Source organism: Mauremys mutica, chromosome 13 (genome assembly GCF_020497125.1).
Source record: "Mauremys mutica isolate MM-2020 ecotype Southern chromosome 13, ASM2049712v1, whole genome shotgun sequence".
NCBI classification, from domain to species: domain Eukaryota; kingdom Metazoa; phylum Chordata; order Testudines; family Geoemydidae; genus Mauremys; species Mauremys mutica.
The window spans coordinates 14,758,070-14,782,316 of NC_059084.1; the positions used below are offsets into that span (position 1 = coordinate 14,758,070).

General features: G+C 47.2%; 1 protein-coding gene across 3 annotated transcripts in view; it reads left to right on the forward strand.

Moving 5' to 3' along the window:
- Positions 1-24,247, forward strand: part of ATP9A (ATPase phospholipid transporting 9A (putative)) — a 121,223-nt gene that overhangs the window by 11,359 nt on the left and 85,617 nt on the right. For 2 of the 3 annotated variants that reach the window (XM_044985595.1, XM_044985597.1), the window contains exon 1: positions 8,879-8,992. The exons of the other annotated variant lie outside the window; for it this stretch is intronic. In XM_044985595.1, coding sequence (XP_044841530.1) covers positions 8,925-8,992 — 68 coding nt within the window. In that variant the 5' untranslated portion in view covers positions 8,879-8,924. Of the gene's footprint in view, positions 1-8,878; positions 8,993-24,247 lie in introns of those variants that run through there. 3 annotated transcript variants of the gene reach the window in all.

Here is a 24,247-nt window from a genome sequence, read left to right on the forward strand (position 1 = left end):
AACCAAAGTGGGTTTTATGGCACTTGACTTAACAGATCGAACTCCTCAGCCCCTGGTCATAGACCTTTTTTATGGGGACTCTCATATTCATCCATGTCATGTTTTTCCCCCCTCTAAATCAAGGGTTTGTGCGGGGGGGACTGTGTGGCTGCTGTGTGTGCAGTGTCTTTAACAAGGCTAATCCTACCCAAAAAAAGAACAGGAGTACTTGAGGCACCTTAGAGACTGACAAATTTATTTCAGCATAAGCTTTCATGGGCTACAGCTCACTTCTTCGTAACCCACAAAAGCTTATGCTGAAATAAATTTGTTAGTCTCTAAGGTGCCACAAATACTCCTGTTCTTTTTGCGGATACAGACTAACACGGCTGCTACTCTGAAACCTACCCAAAATGTGCTTTGCCCATTTGGCTACAGTCCAGCCTAGATCACTTCTGAAGGCTACTGTTCTTTACTGTGATTCTCTAAACACAAAATGAAAAACAGCAGAACACAAACTGAGGGGGGAAATGAAAGTCCACATGAGTTTGACTCTCAAAGATTGCTTCTTTGTACTGCAAGATGCTCTGTTAGTAAGTCAGTGGACTGTGGAATAACAGTACCATTGCTTCCATTGCTGTATCTCTGTTAATGTTCATTATCACTCGGGTGATTATGCAAAGATTCCTGTAGGAGCAAAGGGCCAACTTGTGAACCATGCTATGAACCACCTTGCTTCTCTGCTAGAGTTACTAGCATTGAGTGTCACAGCATGGGGCTGAGTTATTTCTGTCCCTTGCATGTGGAAGGGGAATAGTTAGGCAGGTGTGAGGAACTGGCACAGAAGAGGACATCAGCTGCACTAGGGAATGGATCAGTGCAACTTATTTCCATCCCAAAGGATGGGGAACTGGGGCCAAATTGTGATGTACAAAATAATCTTTTAAAGCTCTTATTTGTGCCAATCAGAGTCAAAGCGAATAACACTTTATTGTATTTTTATATCAGTTACAAACAGACTTAAGTTTTCAGTATAAGGTATGTCTACACTATAGGATTACTCCAATTTTACAGAAATTGATTTTTGGAAACAGATTATATAAAGTCAAGTGCATGTGGCCACACTAAGCACATTAATTCGGCGGTGTGCATCCATAGTACCGAGGCTATCGTTGACTTCCGGAGCGTTGCACTGTGGGTAGCTATCCCATAGCTCCCGCAGTCTACCCTGCTCATTGGAATTCTGGGTTGAGATCCCAATGCCTGATGGGGCAAAAAACATTGTTGCAGGTGGGTACAGGTCATCAGGCTCTCTCCTCCTCTCTCCCTCCCTCCCTCTGTGAAAGCAATGGCAGACAACTGTTTCACGCCTTTTTTCCTGGCTTACCTGTGCGGATGCCATACCACGGCAAGCATGGAGCCTGCTTAGCTCAACGCAGCAGCCATGAACATTGTAAACACCTCGCACATTATCGTGCAGTTTATGCTGAACCAGAACCTGAAAAACCAGCCGAGGAGGAGGCAGCAGCACGGCAACGGGAGTCATGAGGACATGGACACAAAATTCTCTCAAACCACGGGCCCCGGCGCTTTGGAGATCATGGTGTTAATGGGGCAGGTTCATGCCGTGGAACGCTGATTTTGGGCCCAGGAAACAAGCACAGACTGGTGGGACCACATAGTGTTGCAGGTGTGGGACATTTCCCAGTGGCTGCGAAACTTTCGCATGCGTAGGGCCACTTTCATGGAACTTTGTGACTTGCTTTCCTCTGCCCTGAAGCGCAAAGACACCAAGATGAGAGCAGCCCTCACAGTTGAGAAGCGAGTGGCAATAGCCCTTTGGAAACTTGCAATGCCAGACAGCTACCGGTCAGTCGGAAATCAATTTGGAGTGGGCAAATCTACTGTGGGGGCTGCTGTGATGCAAGTAGCCAAAGCAATCACTGAGCTGCTGCTACCAAAGGTAGTGACTCTGGGACATGTGCAGGTCATAGTGGATGGCTTTGCTGCAATGGGATTCCCTAACTATGGTGGGGCAATAGATGGACCCCATATCCCTATCTTGGCACAGGAGCACCAGGGCAGCCAGTACATAAACCAAAAGGGGTACTTTTCAATGGTGCTGCAAGCACTGGTGGATCACAAGGGACGTTTCACCAACATCAATATGGGATGGTCAGGAAGGGTTCATGACGCTTGCGTCTTCAGGAACACTAATCAGTTTATATGGCTGCAGCAAGGGATTTACTTCCCAGACCAGAAAATAACCATTGGGGATGTTGAAATGCCTATAGTTATCCTTGGGGATTCAGCCTACTCCTTAATGCCATGGCTCATGAAGCCATACACAGGCAGCCTGGATAGTAGTCAGGAGCTGTTCAACTACAGGCTGAGCAAGTGCAGAACGGTGGTAGAATGTGCATTTGGATGTTTAAAGGGTCTTTGGTGCACTTTACTGACTCGCTCAGACCTCAGCCAAACCAATATTCCCATTGTTATTGCTGCTTGCTGTGTGCTCCACAATCTCTGTGAGAGTAAAGGAGAGACATTTATGGTGGGGTGGGAGGTTGAGGCAAATCGCCTGGCCGCTGATTACGTGCTGCCAGGCACCAGGGCAGTTAGAAGAGCACACCAGGAAGCGCTGCACATCAGAGAAGCTTTGAAAACCAGTTTTATGACTGGCCAGGCTATGGTGTGAGAGATGAAAAACCTGCCTTGATGAAAACCTGCCCCCTTGATTGACTCATTCCCTGTAAGCCAATCACCCTCCCCCCTTCGATCACAGCTTGCTTTCAAAGGAAATAAAGTCACTATCATTTAAAAACCATGTATTCTTTATTAATTGATTATAAAAACAGGGAGAGAACTGACAAGGTAGCCCGGGTGGGATGTGGGAGGAGGGAAGGAAGGAAAAGGCCACTTCAAAACAGCTCAGCACCAATGCCTCCTGCCGCCCCCCCCCCCGCCTTGGCTAACTGCAGGGAAGGGTTTCTTTTCAGCCACAGGCAAACAGCCCCGTAGGAACGGCCACCTCTGTCCCCTTAATTAAATTCCCATACTTCAACCAGGTGACCATGAACGATATCACTCTCCTGAGGATAACACAGCGAGATAAAGGACGGATGTTGCTTGAATGCCAGCAAACACCGGGACCATACGCTGCCATGCTTTGTCATGCAATGATACCAGATTACTTGCTACTAGCATGGCGTGGTCAAGTGTCTTACCATGGAGGACAGAATAAGGCTGCCCTGCACAGAAACCTTCTGCAAAGGCTTTTGGAGTACCTCCAGGAGAACTTCATGGAGATGTCCCTGGAGGATTTCCGCTCCATCCCCAGACACGTTAACAGATTTTTCCAGTAGCTGTACTGGCCGTGAATGCATCCCAAGTCCTCAGGGCAAATTAATCATTAAAAACACTTGCTTTTAAACCATGTTTTATATTTACAAAGGTACACTCACCAGAGGTCCCTTCCATGGCTTCCTGGTCCGGGATACTGCCTTGGGAGGGTTGGGAGGCTACTTCAGTCAGACTGAGAAAAAGATCCTGGCTGTTGGGGAGAACGGTGTGCTGTGTGCTGTCCGCAAGCTCCTCCTTCTCCTCCTAATCATCTTCCCCGTCCGCAAAATCCTCAGGCATGGCTGAGTACCCCATCCTCGGAATCCACGGTCGGGGTGGGGTAGTGGTGGCGGACCCCCCTAGAATTGCATGCAGCTCAGCGTAGAAGTGGCATGTCTGCGGCTCTGCACTGGACCGTCTGTTTGCTTCTTTAGTTTTCTGGTACGCTTGCCTGAGCTCCTTAACTTTCACGCGGCACTGTAGTGGGTCCCTATTGTATCCTCTCTCCATCATGCCCTTGGAGACTTTTTCAAATGTTTTGGCATTCCGTTTTTTGGAACGTAGTACTGCTAGCATGGAATCCTCTCCCCATACAGCGATCAGATCAAGTATCTCCTGTACAGTCCATGCTGGAGCTCTTTTTCGATTCTTGGACTGCATGCTTACCTGTGCTGATCAGCTCTCCAGGCTGGGCAAACAGGAAATGAAATTCAAAAGTTCCCGGGGCTTTTCCTGTCTACCTGGACAGTGCATGCAAGTTCAGATTGCTGTCCAGAATGGTCACAATGGTGCACTGTGGGATAGCTCCCGGAGGCCAATACCGTCGAATTGCGTCCACACTAACCCTAATTCGAACTGGCAATGTCGATTTCAGCGCTACTCCCCTCGTTGGGGAGGAGTACAGAAATCGATTTTAAGAGTCCTTTATGTCGAAGTAAATGGCTTCGTTGTGTGGACGGGTGCAGGGTTAATTCGATTTAGTGCTGCTAAATTCGACCTAAACTCGTAGTGTAGACCAGGCCTAAGACTAGTTAGGAGTGGTTTTGTGGCTACTACCAATTACATTACCTCTCAAAGCATTTCTTGGCTATAATATAATACCCTGTTTAGGTGCCTTGATTGCTACTCTTATTAAATTATCACTTTGAGGGAATGTTACCATCCTGTTTCTGTCTCACAATAAAACATCCCACTCAATTTATTCCTGCAGCTAAAGGAGATGGCTTTTGAATACTGAGGAAAAATGTAGTAAAAAGATGCTTCCTGGATAACCATATGTAACATTTTATGAGGTGGACTGGTTATGGGGAATAAGGGAATCCCATTTCAAGTGCCTTCTTGAGTGCGAGGATAGCCAATTAGATTCAGCAGCCGTGCTGGAACTAAAGGTGCTGGGGGTGCTACTGAACCCCTCCCCCCCAGCTTGAAGTAGTAACAACAAACACCAAATATACGGTTTCCATCATAGGAACCCCCACTATAAAAATTGTTCCAGCACTTAACTTTAAAATCAATGGACTCCTCAGGGTGTGTAAAGTTAAACACATGCATAAGTCTGTGGGATCAGAGCCTTTGATTGTAAATTCTTTGGGACAGGAACTGTATCCTGTACAACACAGCACACTCTTACCCTGCTGGCACTAGGGTTTTAAAACACGTGAGCTGAAATGTAGCACCTTTAATCCTAGCATGGACACACTTGCACTGTTGCTTAACAAATAATAAATAAAATAATGAGAAAGCTAATAACTTTCTATCATGCATTTTCTTTGTACCAAACCTGGACAGCTTTCAAGATGGATGAAAGTCAGGCAAAGAGAGTAGGTTTTAACTTACAGCTAAAATAGAATACGTCCCACTTTTCAATATATTAAGAGAACAATGATTTCAAATTTATATTTATGTAAAAATGGATGATATAAAAACCATATAGAGAAGTAAGGTTCTTTTAGCAACGCTCATTAAAATATGCTAATCAAGAAGAGACTGTATGCTAATATGCACTGTGCTTCTTTCCTAAAACAACAACTTCCTTCTAGGATAAGTTTTCTTAGCAAAAGTTTTGCTGATGGTCGTCTCCACATTTGCCAAAGTCATGTGTAGGGCCCAAGCCAGTATGTAGTCTCTGAGCACACTGATCAGACTGAGTCCCATTCAAAATCCGACCAGGGAGAAGATGGTTAGATTACTCACCTGGGACATGGGAGACCCAGCTTCAATACCCCCCTCCCTGCACAAGGGGGAGAAAGAACTTGAACAGGGGTCTCCCATCTCTGAAGTGTACTTTCTAATCATTGAGCAATGGGACAGTCTGATGTTGGGTATCCCTCATTCTCTCCTGATGAAGCTCTTCCACTGTATATACCTCATGAAAGAATGGGTGGAAAGGGGGACTGGTCCCACCCATAGGCACTGACTCTGTGGGTGCTCTGGGGTTGAAGCACCTACGGAAAAAAAATAGGGGGTGCTGGGGGCCCGCCAATTAGGTTCTCACTCTCCCCCCCCCCCCACGCCTCTTGCCAGCCGCTGATCAGCTGTTAAATGGAAGGGGAGGAGCAGGGGCAGGGAGAGGCAGCGTGAGGGCTGGGCGTGCTTGGGGGAGGGGATGGAAGTGAGGTGGGGGGCAGGGCCTGGGCAGGGGTCAAGCACCCTGGAAAAATCAGAAAGTTGCCACCTCTGGTTCCACCTCCAAGCTGGGTGCCCTGACTATTGGATTACAGTCATTCCTACTGGGAGTCAGTGAGGTAAAGGGGACCAGTTCCTGCGGGGGTGGGGGTTGGGTAGTGTTGGGAGGGTATCTAAGAGAGGGATCAGTGACAAGTAGATAGGATGAGGGGTGCAGTGAGAGGGGGTACAGTACCCAGTGCCTGGGGTGTGGAAGTGCAGTGGGGGAGGTATAGGATTTGGGGGCAGTTCCCCAGATGGGTTGTGGGCAGGTGCAGTGGGAAGGGATGCAGTGAAGGGTGGTGAAGCACTGCAATGGGTTACCTATGGGGGTGGTGGAATCCCCTTCTTTAGGCCTGGTCTACACTGGGGGGGGGGGGATCGATCTAAGATATGCAACTTCAGCTACACTGATCGATCGCTATCCGGCGGGTAGTGTAGACTTACCTTTAGAGATTTTTAAGGTCAGGCTTGACAAAGCCCTGGCTGGGATGATTTAGTTGGGGATTGGTCCTTTGAGCAGGGTGTTGGACTAGATGACTCCTGAGGTCCCTTCCAACCCTGATAGTCTATAATTCTCTGACCAGAGGTGTATAGGCAGGTGCAGCACATGGAGTGCAGTGTCCAGTGAATGTGGATTAAGAGTTTAGTGATCACTAGATGGGGTATGGGGGTGCACTGTTGAGCAGGTGTGGTTTTGGGGTGCAGTGTTAAGCAGATAGGGGTTTTGGGTGCAGTGGACAGTAGATGGGTTGGGGGTGCAGCGTCGAGCGGCTGGCGTGCAGGGGTGCAGTGCCAGTAGATGGGTTGGGGGGTGCAGTGTTGAGGAGCTGGCGTCAGGGGCGGCTCTAGGATTTCCGCTGCCCCAAGCAGGGCAGCACGCCACGGGGGGCGCTCTGCCGGTTGCCGGTCCCACGGCGCCGGTGGACCTCCCGCAGACGTGCCTGCGGAGGGTCCACTGGTCCCGCGGCTCCGGTGGACCTCCCACAGGCATGCCTGCGGATGCTCCACTGGAGCCGCGGGACCAGCGCCCCTCCGCAGGCACGTCTGCGAGAAGTCCACCGGCGCTGCGGGACCAGCGGACCTTCTACAGGCGTGCCTGCGGGAGGTCCGCCGGAGCCGCCTGCCGCCCTCCCGCAGGACGCCGCCCCAAGCGCGCGCCTGGCGCGCTGGGGTCTGGAGCCGGCCCTGGCTGGCGTGCAGTGCCAGTAGATGGGTTGGGGGTGCAGTGCCAAGCAGCTGGCGTGTAGGGGTGCAGTGTTGAAGTGTTGAGTGGCTGGCATGTTGGGGTGCAGTGCCAGTAGATGGGTTGGGGGTGCAGTATCGAGCAGCTGGCGTGTAGGGGTGCAGCATCCAGTGGCTGGCGTGCAAGGGTGCAGCGTCGAGCAGCTGCCGTGTAGGGGTGCAGTGCCAGAGGATGGGTTGGGGGTGCAGTGTCAAGTGGCTGGTGTGCAGGGGTGCAGTGCCAGTAGATGGGTTGGGGATGCAGTGTCAAGTGGCTGGCGTGTAGGGGTGGAGTGCCAGTAGATGGGTTGTGGGGCGAAGTGTTGAGCAGCTGGCGTGTAGGGGTTCAGTGTCAGTAGATGGGTTGGGGGTGCAGCGTCCAGTGAATGGCATGTAGGGGTGGAGTGCCAGTAGATGGGTTGGTGGTGCAGTGTCGAGCAGCTAGCGTGTAGGGGTGCAGTGCCAGTAGATAGTTGGGGGTGCAGTGCCAGTAAATGGGTTGGGGGTGCAGTGTCAAGCAGCTGGCATGTAGGGGTGCAGTGTCGAGTGCCTGGGGTGCAGGGATGCAGTGCCAGTAGATTGGTTGGGGGGCGCAGTGTTAAGTGGCTGGCGTGTAGGGGTGCAGTGCCAGTAGATTGGTTGGGGGGCGCAGTGTTAAGTGGCTGGCGTGTAGGGGTGCAGTGCCAGGGATGGGTTGGGGCGCAGTGTTGAGCAGCTGGCGTGTGGGGTGCAGTGCCAGTAGATGGTTGGGGGTGCAGTGTCGAGCGGCTGGCGTGTAGGGGTGCAGTGCCAGTAGATGGGTTGGGGGCGCAGTGTCGAGCGGCTGGCGTGTAGGGGTGCAGAGCCAGTGGATGGGTTGGGGGTGCAGTGTCCAGCGGCTGGCGTGTAGGGGTGCAGTGCCAGTAGATGGGTTGGGGGTGCAGTGTCCAGCGGCTGGCGTGTAGGGGTGCAGTGCCAGTAGATGGGTTGGGGGTGCAGTGTCCAGTGGTTGGTGTGTAGGGGTGCAGTGGCAGTAGATGAGTGGGGGGTACAGTGTCCAGCGGCTGGTGTGTAGGGGTGCAGTGCCAGTAGATGGGTGGGGGGGTGCAGTGTCCAGTGGTTGGCGTGTAGGGGTGCAATGTCCAGCGGTTGGCGTGTAGGGGTGCAGTGGATGGGTTGGGGGTGCAGTGTCCAGCGGCTGGCGTGTAGGGGCGCAGTGCCAGTGGATGGGTTGGGGGCGCAGTGCCAGTGGATGGGTTGGGGGTGCAGTGTCCAGCGGCTGGCATGTAGGGGTGCAGTGCCCGTGGATGGGTTGGGGGCGCAGTGCCAGTGGATGGGTTGGGGGCGCAGTGCCAGTGGATGGGTTGGGGGTGCAGTGTCCAGCGGCTGGCATGTAGGGGCGCAGTGCCCGTGGATGGGTTGGGGGCGCAGTGCCCGTGGATGGGTTGGGGGCGCAGTGTCCAGCGCCTGGCGTGTAGGGGTGCAGTGCCAGTAGCTCAGCTGGAGGCGGTGCAGACGGGGTGCAGCGCCCAGCGGAGGGGGCCTGAGCCCGGCTGGTGTGAGTGGCAGGCGGCGAGCGGGCACGTTACCTGCGTGCTGGAAGCCAGCCCAGCCCAGCCCCCCTCCCCGACGCTGTCAGGCCGCCGAGAGGCCGAGGCGAGCCGAGGCGAGGCGCTGCTGGGAAGCCGATCCCACTCCGCTCCGCTCCTCCCCGGCTGCGCCCAGCCGCCGCGGCCATGACCGATAACATCCCCCTGCAGCCCGTCAGGCAGAAGAAGCGGATGGACGGCAAGCGCCGGAGCGGGTGAGCGCGGGCTCCGCAGCGGGCGCTCCCCTCCGATCCTCCCCAAAACCCCTCCCCGGCCCCGGCTTCGCTCTCCCCGGTGCCCGGCGGGCTGGGCTGCTGCCCCGCGGCTGCAGGGGGCTGCGCCCCTCTTGGGCCCTGCCCTGTGCCTGGGGGCTGAGGTGTCCGGCTGGTGCTGGGCAGCCCGCCCCGCCCTGGAACCGGCTCCCCGGGGGAAGGGAGGGAGCGAGGGGTGGGGGTTGTCCTCGTCGTCCTCCTCCCCCTCCCTGGGCTGGGGAGAGGAGCCGGCTGAGGAGTCCCGGCAGCGCGGGGGGCCCGGCTCTCTCGCCATGCGGCTGGCTGGAGCGCAGGGGGCCCGGCCCCCGCTCAGCAGCACAACCCGCCCGGGAAGGGGGGCACCGCGGGCTCTGGCATTAGGGGATCCCCTCTCCTGTGGGAAGGGGAGATTGTGCTGGGGAAAGCTCCCTTCTTTGGCAGGGGACCTAGGAGGGCCTGGCAGGAGCCCCCTGGGAGGCTGAGGGCTGGTGGTGGAAGGGTGGCGTTACTAAGGGACACATCTAGGGCTCCTCTCTCGCCCGGGGCTGCCTGGCCACGGTCCCGTAAGGCGGCGGCGGCGGCCGCAGCAGCTTTCCGGCAGGAGCTGACAGGTTGTTCCTGACGCCATTGTCGGTGGCACACCCAGCGCTGCGATCCCAGCCCAGCAAAACTGCAAGACAAGGCAGGATCCTGCCACGGCAACATTGTTACGCGAAAATAACAGGCCCTGCTCCCTAGTGCAGGCGGCGAGCCCTGCTGGCTTCAAAGCCCCCCACCGCCATCTCTCCCTGTGACAGCAGGACCTGTGGTGAAACGAAACAATAGAGACCTCTTGGAGACTCGTATATTGACAAGCTTGAGGAATGAGCCTCAGATGAAGTCACTTGGCACTCCTGTTATTGCTGTTATGAAGAGATCAACACCCAGTTTTTCTTTCTTAAAGAAATTTAAACGAAGAAATAGCCTGACAGCTCTAAGCCTTAGTGATCAGGAACAAGCTGGCAATGGCCAGATTTTCAGACCTGTTGACTTCCTCAATGGGAGTTCAGCTCCTCTGAAAATCAGCTCATATGTTTCAGTGGCACCCAGGCACCATGGTGATTGGGATGGCTATGAAAACCTTGGCTGGATGGCTTGTCAGTAGATTATCTTTGGGGGTGGGGGGGAAAGGAGAGTGGGGGTATGCATATGGCAAAGCCATTTGAATACAGTTTTTCATTTAATGTATTTATCATTTAACATTTGATCAGAATCATTGTGTTGCTTAGCTCAGTGTTGGCAGATTGCAGGTTGTTGCTTTGCTGAGTGGGGTTTTATTAATGACAATACACTTGTTTTCAGGAACAGAAATGTATTTATAACTTTATAACAGAGGGTTCTATCTACTCACAAATTTTACCATTTTAATTATATTGGTATAGTTAAAGCGGTACAACACCTGATGATGTATTGATTATATTGATATAGAGGTGGTTTATACTGGTATAGTTATTCCCATGCAGGTAAGGGAATAAGCAGTACCAGTGCTTTATACCAATATAACTGTGCCCGCACTAGGGGTTATACTGGTATAACTATTTCAGTTAAAAAAAAAATCACAACCCTAACTGACATTATACTAGTACAAAATGTGTGTATAGATTAGGAATCCAAGCTTGCTGACTGGAAAGTAATGTTGTATTATGATGACAAATTGTGATCCAATGACAAATGAATCTTTTTTTTTAATATGGTGTACAATTGTAGCAAATAGATCAAAATCTCAAAAGAAATGATGATTGTGTTGGAACAAATAAGGAAGAGTACATATCAATTACCATCTTATTATATTTTTGGTTAGTAATTGTGATTTGGATTCTTTTTAACTGAAGTTGTTGAGCAACCTACAGTGTTCTGTTGATGGATAAGGTTTCTGTTGTGTAGCTGGTAGTATGTTGATTTAATAATGTGAAGCTGGCCTGGACACTGAGGACTAGACTGTGGAGCCTATGTTCCATATAGCAGTCATGGTAGTAATCTGTTACGACAGTTCCTGGGTTGGCCACTGCTTAAAGTTCAGTTATGAGCTAAAGGATCACCTATATGAGGGGCTTAAGGTATTCCTAAATGCTCCTTAGCTGATTTGCTTTCTTAGAGGTCTCCATGATCTCCACAGGTCTCTCTTGTGCATTCTGTTGTGGTGTGCCTTGTTAGCAGACACTGACAGCAATTACCCTGATGTAACCTAAGCACTAGCCCTCTGTCACTGGCTAGGGAGCTCTAACTTGGAGGCAGTATTTCCTGTGCTAGCAAGAACAGTTGACAGCTTGCTCTTATGATGCTGCATTCATTGTAGTGGTTTGAGATTGTGTGACTTTTGTTTTTCTTTATACAAGTCCTGATCTCTCTCTTTTTAAAGACAGTCACACTCCAGAGAAGTGACTTATTTACAATGATTTTCAGTCTTGTCTTTCATCAAACAGCCTGTGATATATTGATTAAATAACTGACTTATATGGGGTGCATTGTCACAGTACCTAAGCAAAGCAAAGAGGCCCCCTTCCCCCCAAAATATTATAAGTCTAAAGAGAGACTAACCAGTCAGACAGTATCAGTCATCCATCTCAAGCCCCCTGGCACAAAAGGATGTATATCCAACTAGTTAGAGGGGAACAGGGAGAAAATGGTAGCAGGTGCAGAATGGAGTCCTGGCCCATGACTGGGCGTTCTATGTAGTATTGCAATGCAAATAATTATTAATAATATACAACCCCCCCAAAAAAGTGATTTCCAGGCTAACTCCTGGAAGACACTACCTTGTAATATGGTTTTGATTACTGCTTAGATTGTAAGAGACTCTTGCAGCATTCGTTATGTGTGTGTACAGTGCCTAGCACAATGAGGTCCACATCTCTGATTGGAGTCTCCATGTGCTACTGTAATATAAATAAATAATAATAATTGACCAATGGTCCCTTCTGACCTTAAAGTCTCTGACCCTAACTTAACAGTAGACCTCTCAAACTGGATGTAACTGCTGAGAAGGCACATAAGGCAAGAGGGGATTGTTCATATACTCAGAGACCTAAATGAATGACTTCATATACTAATTCAAAAAGCTAGAACTGTTTGAAATACTTGCAGCCAGTGTAGGGCAAGTCTATGTTACTGATCTTCCTCCTCCTAACAAGGAAACAGCCAGGTTCCATCTCAGTTTCAGCCTCCAGATTCATTTCAAGGGGGAAACAGTGGAACTCATTACAGTACCGTTACTGAGATATGACAAAAGAAAGGATGGTTGTGGTCCATGTCAAGAAGAAACAGGTGTTTTAATAAGTTGGTGATGGTAGTAGCCATTCTTGGCCATAGCCACAACATTGACCCCCATGTGTGCAGTCAAGGGTGACTTCTGAATTCTGCAGTTGAATAATGGACATGTTTTTCACAATTTTCTTGTCACCGTGGTCTGGTCTTGACTGAGTTATACAGTTAATCTCACCCAAATAAAAATGCCAATTTAGCCATAACATCCTGATAACCACTTGCTGTAGTCTATAATCTGTCAGTTCAAAAAGAGACATGGTATTGAGTAATTTCAAAATGCTGATGGTGTCACAGCCCATACCTCTATAGGGACTTCTGGGGGTTATGTATCCTGAGACAAAAAGCTGTGGTTTGCTTTCTTGTTATGGACAGTACCCAAATGTGCCAAGCATATCAAAGAACATATGCAAAGACTTGATCTGTACCCTGAGCACCTTCTAATCTAAGGCCCTGTTCCTACTATGTAGCTCATGCAGGAAGACTGCTGTGCCTATGTAGAGACTATGTAGAGGCAGGGACTGTTTTTTTGTTCTGCATTTGTACAGCACCTAGCACAGTAGGATCCTGCTCCATGACTCTGGCTCCTAGGTGGTGTGGTAATGAAAGTAATAAATAATAATCAATGTGATTTGCAAGTGAGGAAAACCAAAGAACAATTGGAAATGGGATGAGGAAGAACAAGGATTCCAGTAATAAGTCACATGGTTTCTCTGTTATGTATGTATTGAGCTACATCTGAATGGTTCCATTAAAATGGTAAATTAGCTCACTTGTAATCAACAGGGAGGGATTGGAGTGAATAGATGAACAAATGATTTTTGGCCCCTATCCTGCATCTGACAGTATGAGCAAACCTCTGCATCTGTGTAGAGCTGCATTGATTTCAAAGGGGCTACAAACGTGTATGGTGTTTCTCTCATGCAAAGTCAAGTGTAGGATTGGGGCCTTTATTTAATAAGTGCCTGCCTTCATTGAGGCACTTGGCCCTGCTGCACAGCCAATTACAATGCAATAGACTTTGAAACAATAAAAAACATTCTAAATAATGTGGATCAGTTTAAAAAGTCAGGAGAATCTAATGAAAAAGTGGTGGTATTCTCTGAAAAGTACTCCCCAAAATGTTTCCATGGGTATCTCTCAATGACCTCTGTATAAATTTTAATCAGTTGAGAATGGATTTTTTTTTTATGTCTATTACTGCAAACTTAGCCTGATATCTGCAAATCAAGGTGGTGTCTTTCTGCCTCTTGCCTCATCACCAGTAATAAAGATTTGGTAACCAGAATTTAGGCCCCTGACAGACCCTCTCAAGCACAGAGGTCCACTTGTGTGGATCCTCTCATACTTCACCGATGCTTTGTGCAGGCATAAGGGTCTGAACTGCATATTTCTAACTGCAGGATCCAGGGCCGGCTCCAGGCACCAGCAGAGCAAGCAAGTGCTTGGGGCGGCCAATGCAAAGGGGCAGCATGTCCCGGTCTTCGGTGATAATTCAGCGATGGGTCCCTCGGTCCCTCTCGGAGGGAAGGACTTGCCGCTGAAGAATGAAGAGCTGATAGAGAAGATAGAGCTGCTGCCAATCACAGCTTTTTTTCTTTTTTTTTTTCTTCACCCCTTGGGGCGGCAAAAACGCTGGAGCCGGCCCTGGCAGGATCCGAACCATAGATAACAGTTCTGCTGATTATGCATGTGGCAGAGTAGCACCCAGCTCACTGTTCTATAGCTGTACTGATTGCGATCTTGTCCAGGACCCAGTTCTGCTATTGGGTATGCACGAATGGATGCCTGTACTGACAGAGCCTATCTGAAATTGGATCCACATGGATCCTTTTGCAGGATAAAAGCCTCAGTCAACAAAGGCAGTAGATACAACTCAAAGTTGCAAATGATATCAACACGTTGAATGAGATTTTTACATAACTTTTCTGACACTTTGAAATCATAACTGTTGTGATAAAGTATGGATGTTGTAGAAACCTATAACTTGGGTTAATACTGTTTGGGTCAAAAAATTACTAACAGCAAGTGTTTGATTTGAATATAGAACAACTTGTTTTCCTATGAAAGTTTTCATTTTAATGTTTTTGATCTTATTTAAAAAAGGAAGTACAGTTGAACCCTGTTATGTCGTCGGCCTAGGGGTTTGCCAAAAATAGTCCAGATAACCGATGATCGAGATAAACCCCTATCCACCCCCCCACCCCTGAACTCCCCTGCCCTCTCTCCAACACCCCCTCCCTGCCCTCTTACCGCGGTGCCTGCACGTGGCTGGATCCGGCGAAGCGGGGCGGGGACCCGGAGCCGGGCAGCCAAAGAAGCGGGACCCGGTAAGCGGGCCGGGCGGCAGGCGAAGCGGGGACCGGGTAAGCGGGCCGGGCGGCAGGCGAAGCGGGGACCGGGTAAGCGGGCCGGGCGGCAGGCGAAGCGGGGACCGGGTAAGCGGGCCGGGCGGGCGGGCGGCAGGCGAAGCGGGGACCGGGTAAGCGGGCCGGGCGGCAGGCGAAGCGGGGACCGGGTAAGCGGGCCGGGCGGCAGGCGAAGCGGGGACCGGGTAAGCGGGCCGGGGCGGGCGGGCGGCAGGCGAAGCGGGGACCGGGTAAGCGGGCCGGGCGGGTGGGGACGGGCAGGGACCGGGTATGCGGGGCCGGGCGGGCGGCGAAGCGGAGCCGGGCGGACGGGCGGGCGGCGAAGCGGGGACCGGCGAAGCGGAGCCGGGCGGGCGGGCGGCAGGCGAAGCGGGGACCAGGTATGCGGGGCCGGGCGGGGCCGGGCAGGGACCGGGTATGCGGGGACGGGCAGGGACTGGATATGCGGGGCCGGGCGGGCGGCGAAGCAGAGCCGGGCGGACGGGTGGGCGGCGAAGCGGGGACTGGCGAAGCGGAGCCGGGCGGGCGGGCGGCAGGCGAAGCGGGGACCGGGTATGCGGGGCCGGGCGGGGCCGGGCAGGGACCGGGTATGCGGGGCCGGGCGGGGACGGGCAGGGACCGGGTATGCGGGGCCGGGCGGGTGGGGCCGGGCCGGGACGGGGTATGCGGGGCCGGGCGGCGGGGACGGGCAGGGACCGGGTATGCGGGGCCGGGCGGGCGGCGAAGCGGGGCCGGGCGGTCGGCGAAGCGGGGACCGGCGAAGCGGAGCCGGGCGGGCGGGCGGCAGGCGAAGCGGGGACCAGGTATGCGGGGCCGGGCGGGCGGGGACGGGCAGGGACCGGGTATGCCGGGGCGGCCGGGCGGCGAAGCGGAGCCGGCCGGGCGGGCGGGCGGCGGTGAAGCGGAGCCGGGTGGGCGGGCGGCAGGCGAAGCGGGGACCAGGTATGCGGGGCCGGGCGGGGACGGGCAGGGACCGGGTATGCGGGGCCGGGCGGCTGGGGACACGGTGGGTCGGGGACGCGGGGAGCCGGGCGGCTGGGGACGCGGGGAGCGGGCGGCTGGGGAACCGCGCGGCTGGAGAGCCGGGGAGCGGGCGGCTGGGGACACGGTGGGTCAGGGACGCGGGGAGCCGGGCTCGAGATATTAGGGTTCGGGGAATCGACATAAGGGATGAGAAACCCATAAGACAAAGAGGGAGTTTGGCGGTTCCACTTGTAAAACGTCGACTTAATAGGGTTGGCAAGTTAACCGAGGTCGAGATAAATGGGTTCGACTGTAATTGAAAAAATCAGTAAAATAATTATTTTAGAGTAAAGTGCTTTTAGCTAAATGACTATATACATTGGCGACTGCTACTATGATACTGAAGGTGTTTATCAATATTAGTAGAATAGAGTATAAAGTAGGAAATATAATATAATTTAAATAACAGTAGTAGCTAACAGCAGTATTTTTAGTTCCATTTGAAAAAAGTAGAAATATCTTCAGTGTTTCTAACTTTAGCAGTTGATAATTCATTTATGTAGAAAGACTCTTCAAATGTTGATTTTGTTACTCTTGCGTAGAATAATACTTAGATTATTGAGTTTTGAAATGTGTTAACTAATCCTAACTACATCTCCACATGATAGGGGTAGTGTAATAGGTGGATACCCATTCAAAAAGTGTCCAGTGTTTTCTTGGTTTTAAAAAAGCAATTTGAATGTATTAATGATTTCACAGGAATAGTAAAATATTTTCCAACATCCTCGTCCACCATTGCCATTCCCTTCTCTCCCCCCAAAAACAAAAACAGCAACAACAAACCATCTAAACCAAACAAAAACCTGTCCCAAGGAAAAGAAATCCATTGGTCTTCCAGGTAAACTTGCATCTCCCTCCTACACAATCAATTTCTTAAAGATTTATTTCCCTAACACGAATCCTGTTTAAAAAAAAAAAAAAAAAGGACATTCATTGGTTGATTATGCAAGCTATTTGAGGTTTTGCATTTAGGGTCTGTGTACAGTTCTTTAAGGAAAACAAATGACTTATGCTGGAAAAAGTTGAAAACTCCACCTTTAAGGGATGACTTATTGATTGACTTCTCAATAACCTACAAGGAAAAGTCAAGAGCAAACTTTCAATAATATGACAGATTGTTCCTGTTTCCAATTGATCAGCGTCATCAAATGCATTTTTGAGAGGTTAAGATAATTCAGTTTCCAAAGGGGAAGAAAGAAAACACTAAAGAGGCTTCCTGTAGTTTTTCTATGTTGAGCGCCTCGCTAACAATCTTTCCACACCTTTTTTCACTTAAGCAGTTATCCTGTGATTTGTCTAAACTTTATTGTTAACTCTTGAAGACACGGACCTAGCCTCGATCTGCTAAAACACCAACTGCTGTTACAACAATTCATTAATAATTATTGTGCCTAGCAAAAGACTAGCCCATATATGTGAGTGCAGGATGTTAAAGCAGAAATAATGAGTTTTAGAATTTATCTTCAGTGAACAAAATATAAGATTTCAGTGAGGACTTTAAAGAATGTTAAATGTAGTTGGATATCTTCCTAAGAAGTTAAATATTTGCCTTTAGGAATGACCACACAAGTCTACACCACAGAAATATCTGCTTTTCTACTATACGTTCCATTACAAATTTATCAAATGGGTGGACATACAGCACCTGCATAAATTATGTGTGGAGATGAACTGTTGCCATTCAGCATTCCTGGAGACGTTTAGTTTGGTTTGTGCTCTCTACCCAGTCAACAAAATTGTCCAGATTGCTTTGTTGTTTTGTGGGACAACAGGAAAAAACAAGGTCAGGGAAGTGGATGGGTGTTAAGTTCCAGCTATAATGGTTTGACTGTAAGCTTTCATAACAAAAAGCTCTTTAAGGGATTGGATTGAACATACAAGTGATAAAGGTCAAAGTTTATATTCCTGGCATCGTTAGCTATATTTTTAAACCTATCTGTGGAAATACCCTGGCACATGCTTTCTTTGTTTAGCTTTACATTTTCTGGAGAAGGCTGGATGTAATGTGATTCTGAAACTTGCTGACTGACTTTTCCTGTTAGTCCATTAAACCATGAACTGCAACCTGTGGATTTGTATTATTTCTGACTGGAGTAACATGTCTGTTTTTTGTTTTGTTACTGCATTCTTTAAATTGGATAAGTCTTTGTTACAGAACTGCATAGGTCAGATTCTGCCTTTTTATTATAAGGTTCTATAGATAGTATGAAAGTACAAACAACATATAAATAGATATCCGGGACTATGTGTGACCACTTAAAAATGTTCTCAAATAGAAGAGAAAACATACTAGGGAATCTCTTGTAAATTCCCTGCAAATGCGTTGGAAATCAAATGTGTTGTAAGTAGCAATAATTCTTCTTTACTTGGACAATATTATATGTATCACTTTCAGAATCCAGATAAGCAAGAAGTCTTTTTACTAGAGTTTAAATACATGTTTAACTTTCTTTCCCCTGTATCTAACGAAGTTGTGGGATCTTTCATTGGCTAGGAGTTGCAGAAATTGCAAATGAATTATTAAAAATTAACATAATTAACTGTTATTCAATACTTGTATTTGTAGTGAAGTACTGTTCTAATAGCAACACTCCTGTTTGTGGTGGGGATATTATGTGAAATGATAGACTTGTTTACAAAATGTGCTCTCACTTTCAGTTTAGCACCTATAGTGAAATCATGGTCCATTACTCTCTTTTCCTTTGGTAGTGCTGACAGTGGAAGGGTCTACTTAAGTTTTAGTCTGGCCCTGATCCAGCAAAGCACTCAAGCCTGTGCTTAACTTTAAGCACTTAAGTTGCCATATTGAAATATATGAGACAATTCATATGCTTAAATGATTTGCTGGATCAGGATATTGAACTTTAACTAGGGTCAAATCTGTCTTGTTACTAAAATCTTGTTAGGTGTTCTATATACTCAGTAATTTATAAGTTCATAGTAATTTGAAGAAACTAAGCACTGTTTAAAATGTGCATATTTATCCCAACACAGAGCACTCCCTTTTATAAGAACATTCAAGCCACTGTTTTATATTAGCATCATTCATGTGTTATTTTCTGTTACATTTCTTCAGAAATACATCAGTGATTCTATTTATACTTTTAAAGTTTTAGAAGTTAGTTTTGCATCATTTTAAATAATCTTTGGAACATATTGGTGAATTATAATAAGCCAAGAACATATTAGAAGATCTATGTTAAAATATTTGGTCCCCATTTTAGCCCTATCTCCTCATGTAACTATAAAGATATGTAGTTCTTTGTTTCTTTTATTTCAGTAAAATCACCAAAAGAGGCTCAACCTGAAAGAGAAGCAAAAGTAACTTTGGTTTCAAATATGTGATTAGCGGGAATCTGTCTGTAATTGTGAAGCAGGTTGTGGAGATAAACTGAGCACTGTAAATGCATGTTCCTCTATTTTAGAACTTCACACTGAAGGTCATTCGAAATACAGCAGTTAAAATGAGTAAATTTGGCTAACTTTGTGTTCCTCTCTCATTGAGATTTGAGAAAACAATCCTCCCATTCGTAATATATTTCCCTTTTGACACCTCTCTGAGCAACAACATTTTCATGAATTTATTTCTTAAATAGCACTAGTATAGTTTAAAGGAAAAACATTAACTTAAATCACGGCACTGTCTGAATTTTTTTCTAAGTCTACAAGCAACACCTATAAGAACCATAACTGAAAGGAATTAAATTTAAAAAAATCTATTTTTAAGTTTAATTTGTAAACTTGACTACATTTTTTGTGAGGTCAGTTTAATTGTTTTGCCTTGTATAGTCAATTTCCCATAGTTTTTTGTGTCTGTCTATCTTTCAGTCAGTGGGGAGAGAAAAAGGATGGGTGGAAGACGGGGTAATCTTTTAAAAAACAAGAAAGTGTGATTGTAAAACTGCAAAAATTGACAGGGAGATTCAGATGCAAGGGTGGTACCGGAAACTACTTTTAACTCTCTTTTGAAATTGGATAGATTTTGAATTATTATGAGTCACATTTATTATGGTGATACCTAAAGACCAGTCAAAAATGTGCTAGGCATTGTACAAACACAGAGAAACACAGAGTGTCACTTCCTAAAAGTAATCAAATGTAAATAACCTGGGTGAAAGCGCATATTAAAAATCAGAGACTGTCATAGAATTCTCATACATTTTCCTCTAGTAAATGAACAAATAGTTTGCAGGTGAGCAGCAGATGCTAACTGGTGAGGCTGTGATAAAGCTGATCTGTATATTGTTATAGGCTGAAAAAGGTGATGAACCCATAATTTAGACGTAGTATGTTTTTACAGAATTGTGACAACCAGTGCTGGGATCCTGTGTTTTAGCTGATGGCATTTCACCCTTCTTTTCTACCAAAACTACTATTCTTTAATCATGACCACCTGTAATTCTGTAGAGAGAAGCCATAGGTCTTTCACCTTTAGGAGCAGTAGTAGTGTACTCTGCAGTACTGTGTAGTATGAGACAAGATTTTTGTTTGATTCCATGCTTTCTCAGTATGGAGGTTTTTGCAAAACTTAATAGTTATAGTGATCATTTTTATTGTATTTTTTTCTTTTGAGATTGTAAGCTCTTTGGGGTGGGGACTGTCACTTACTGTATGTTTGTACAGCACCTAGCACAATGGGGCTCTGATCTAATTGATGCCCGTAGGCTATACCACAACACACAAACATTATCTTTCTGATGTTTCACTTACTGCTTCTTAGTGAAATGCAATCACATCAGAATAGCGATCTGATTATGAGGGAAATCATTTTGCACTGGTCTAAAGAGAGTAAGAAAATGCCTCTTATAAAAGTTTAATCTATTTAGATGTCAATGAAATACTTTGAGTTAGACTACCTTTTCCTTGCTAGCTTCTGTAAACCGACTGGATTTTCAAGCCTTTTGGATTCTGAAGGCATTTTCTTAGAAGATTAGATTTTTTTTTCTGTGTTTATTTGCAGATGGGGGGTGGAATGCATGAAAGGTAATACTTTTGTATAAAACCACCTTTGTAGCAGTGAATGATGTGCTCTATTCACCATGCTGTTTCCTGTTCTGCAATATGTATATAGAGAGTTTACCTGCGGAAAGCATTGAATACTTCCTTAAATGGAAATTTACTTGCTTTATTTCTGATCAGTTAGATACACAGTTACCCAAATTGTTTGAGCAGATGACTGTTATAATTTAAGGCGGACATCTTGACATTGTTATCTAATGTAGTGAATTGGATATGCATTTCTATCTGGTCTCCAAGGCTTTCTGTTGTAAGCTTGCATCTGATACTGGGCTGCATTTCAAATGTCAATGAAATCTAATACAAATCCTTTTGCTATAAGAAGGGAAAAAAAGATTAGCTTTTATTTCAAGCAGTGACAGGAGGAAACTTGAGGAAAAACAACCTTTGCTGGCTTGAATGGCTACAGCATTGCCATTTTGAAAAAGAGAGAGATTGTTTCCAAGTATGTCCTTTTGTGAGGACAAAGGAGAGTGGGAAATTGCTGTATCTTCTAGCAGATACAGAAATACACATGTGAGGAGAAATTAAAAAGACTGGGACTGCTCAGTTTAGAAAAGAGACGAGTAAGGTTGGTATGATAGAAGTCTGTAAAATTATGAATGTTGTGGTGAAGGTGAATAGGGAAGTGTTGTTTACCCCTTCACATAACACATGAACCAGGGGTCACCCAATGAAATGAATAGGCAGCAGCTTTAAAACAAACATAAGGAAGTATTTCTTCACACAGCACACAGTCAGCCTGTGGAACTCATTGCCATGGAATGTTGTGAAGGCCAAAAGTATAACTGGGCTTCAAAAAAGAATTAGGTAAGTTCACAGTGGATAGATCCTTCAATGACTGTTAGCCAAGATGGCCAGGGACGCAACCTCATGCTTTGGGTGTACCTAAACTTCCAACTGCCAGAAGCTGGGGCTGAACGACAGGGGATGGACCACTCAATAATTGCCTTCTTTTGTTAATTCCCTCTGAAGCATCTGGTGCTGGTCACAGTTGAAAGACAGGATACTGGGATAGATGGACCATTGGTCTGACCCAGTAAGGCCATTTTTATGTTCATCTGTTTGTTCTCCTTTTCCTCCATTTCTCCTGTGTATTAGGGCCTTTGTATTTTTTCTGATCCATTTGGGACCAGATTTTTTTGCTAGCTATAATAACTGGGATCAAAGCAGTATAATGCACATCAGGTTGTGTCAGGAGAAGTGCCAAATGGTTGTAACTGACTTGTGGATAATAGAATGAGGATTGCTGTGTTGCATTGGATGTTTTAATGACACTGCTGATCCAAACAGAGCCGGCCTTGGGATAGGGTGCAGCCTGCCTTGGACTGATGGGACATACAATGGATCATTCCCATTATAGGTTTAAAAAGATGTAATCATTATTTGCAGGGGAGGAGATTGGGAGAACAAATTCTTCAGGATGAGTATGGAATTCCAAATGACCACCAAATCAGCAGGAGAGCGACAGAATTGTTCTGTGTTCATTATGGAGCTGGAGACAGAGGGAACTGTACAAGTTTAGAGCCTGGTCAGGAATCATATGCAAATGGTGCATAGATTTAATTGAACATAAACACTGCAGGCTCCGGTGTTTAAGCCATTGCTTTTTCTTAGCAGAATGTGGGTACCCCTCCCATTCTGGATGGGATTCACTTTAGTAATTCAGCAAATATGTGTCCTAGGGTGTGGCAATAGAAAGATTGGTGCATGCTGCTCAATGATGTCACACCTATTGATTGTGACACAATGACAAAGTACAAACTGATATTGTTCACATTCTTTGGGAGTAAGGTGGAGTTTTATACAAATGTGGATTTCAACTGCCTGAAACCATTTTTGGGCAATAGATAGTGAAATTTGTTTTCTGAAATTACAGCTGCAATAGCAGACATTGACCTGTGCTGCCGGCACCGTGCCTGTACAGGAGCTTTTGTGAGGATTGTAAACAGGACAGAGAGGCCGAATTCCACCCCATGTGTAAACTGTAGGGTGTGGCAGCTACCAGTTGTTCAGAATAACATGCCCAGTTTACAAATAACCATGAAAGAGGGACGTCCTGAGCAGTTTCAGCTGTCCATGTGGAAGAAAACTCACTCAATCCTGCCAACTCTAAAGATTTAAAAATCATGTCAGGCTCCCAGAATCATGAGTGCCTGAAAATCAGGAGGGTTTTAGAAGGAATGATTTGGGGGTTCTTTTTATTTGCTTTCAGGTTTCTGAGCCTTCAGGGAACACTCAGGTCACATTTTCTGTCTTTAGTCTGCCACCAGCAGGGCTAAAAGAAAGAAAAAAAGAAAGCTGAGATTCTCATGTAATCTGACCTCTTGGGAATCTTGTGGCTTTAAGAAAAAACATCAAATATCAGAAGAGTTGGTGACACTGATTACTTTCAAAAGCCAAGAATATAGATTTCTGGAAGTTGATGTCCAAACATACTTTGAAGGAAATTTAACTTGTGTACAGTATAAATCTGAAAGATGACATGCATTCCATTTTCTGATTCTGGCAATGTATCTCATTAGAATTCGTTGATTTCAGCTACAGCAAGATCAGGCCGTGGTCTTTTTATTATTCATGATAGGGCCAAAATTGCAGATACTCATGTTTTGCAAGTAGGTGATATAGAAACATCCCCATATACTGTAGCATGGCTAGTATTTTATAGTCCATACTACAAATACATCTGCATTACAGTAGGGGGTATCCTATAGTCACAGTATCAGTTTTAAGCACGTTATGCTGAAATTTGTGGCTTTCAGGATTTCTCTCTGTGGCTTTTGCTAAAGGACAGGGGAGATGTCACCTAGCCTTAATGTTAGCCCCAGAAAAGGGAGAAGAGAAGATTAATGGACTACAGCTGGAAATGTTTATTTCTTGTTTATTTTAGCTAAAATTTAAAGTTGGTGATGGGAGGAACATAGGTGCGGACTCTCTGGGTGTTCCAGGGCTGGAGCACCCACAGGAAAAAAATGGTGGGTGCTGAGCACCCACCGGAAGCCACCTCCCTTCCCCTCCCAGCGCCTCACACCCACTGCGATCTCCGTGGTGTACAGGAGGCACTGGGGGGGAGGGGAGAAGAGCGAGGCCGGGTGCGCTGGGGGAGGGGATGGGAAGAGGAGAGGCAGGTGTGGGAAGAGGCAGGTGGGGGCTTGGGGGAAGGTGTGGAGTGGGGACCAGGCCTGGGGCAGAGCCGGGAGTTGAGCAACCCCTGGGCAGATTAGAAAGTCGGCACCACTGGGGAGGAGAGTGTCTTCCATGGCACAAAGAATGCCATCTGGGTAGAAAATCAAAACATGACGGGCTTCCAATTTTGATAGGGTTTTTTTGTGAATGTTTTGGAGGAAATAAATATTAATACCCTATGCATTTGTTTTTTGCCAAATACTGTGTTGTGACAGACATTAAAGGGACAAATAAAATTAATATTTGTTCGAATATTTTGTACCTTCTATTGTTAAAAGTATCAGCTAAGGTTCCTATCACTTAAAGGGGTTGCAGGGAAGGGAAA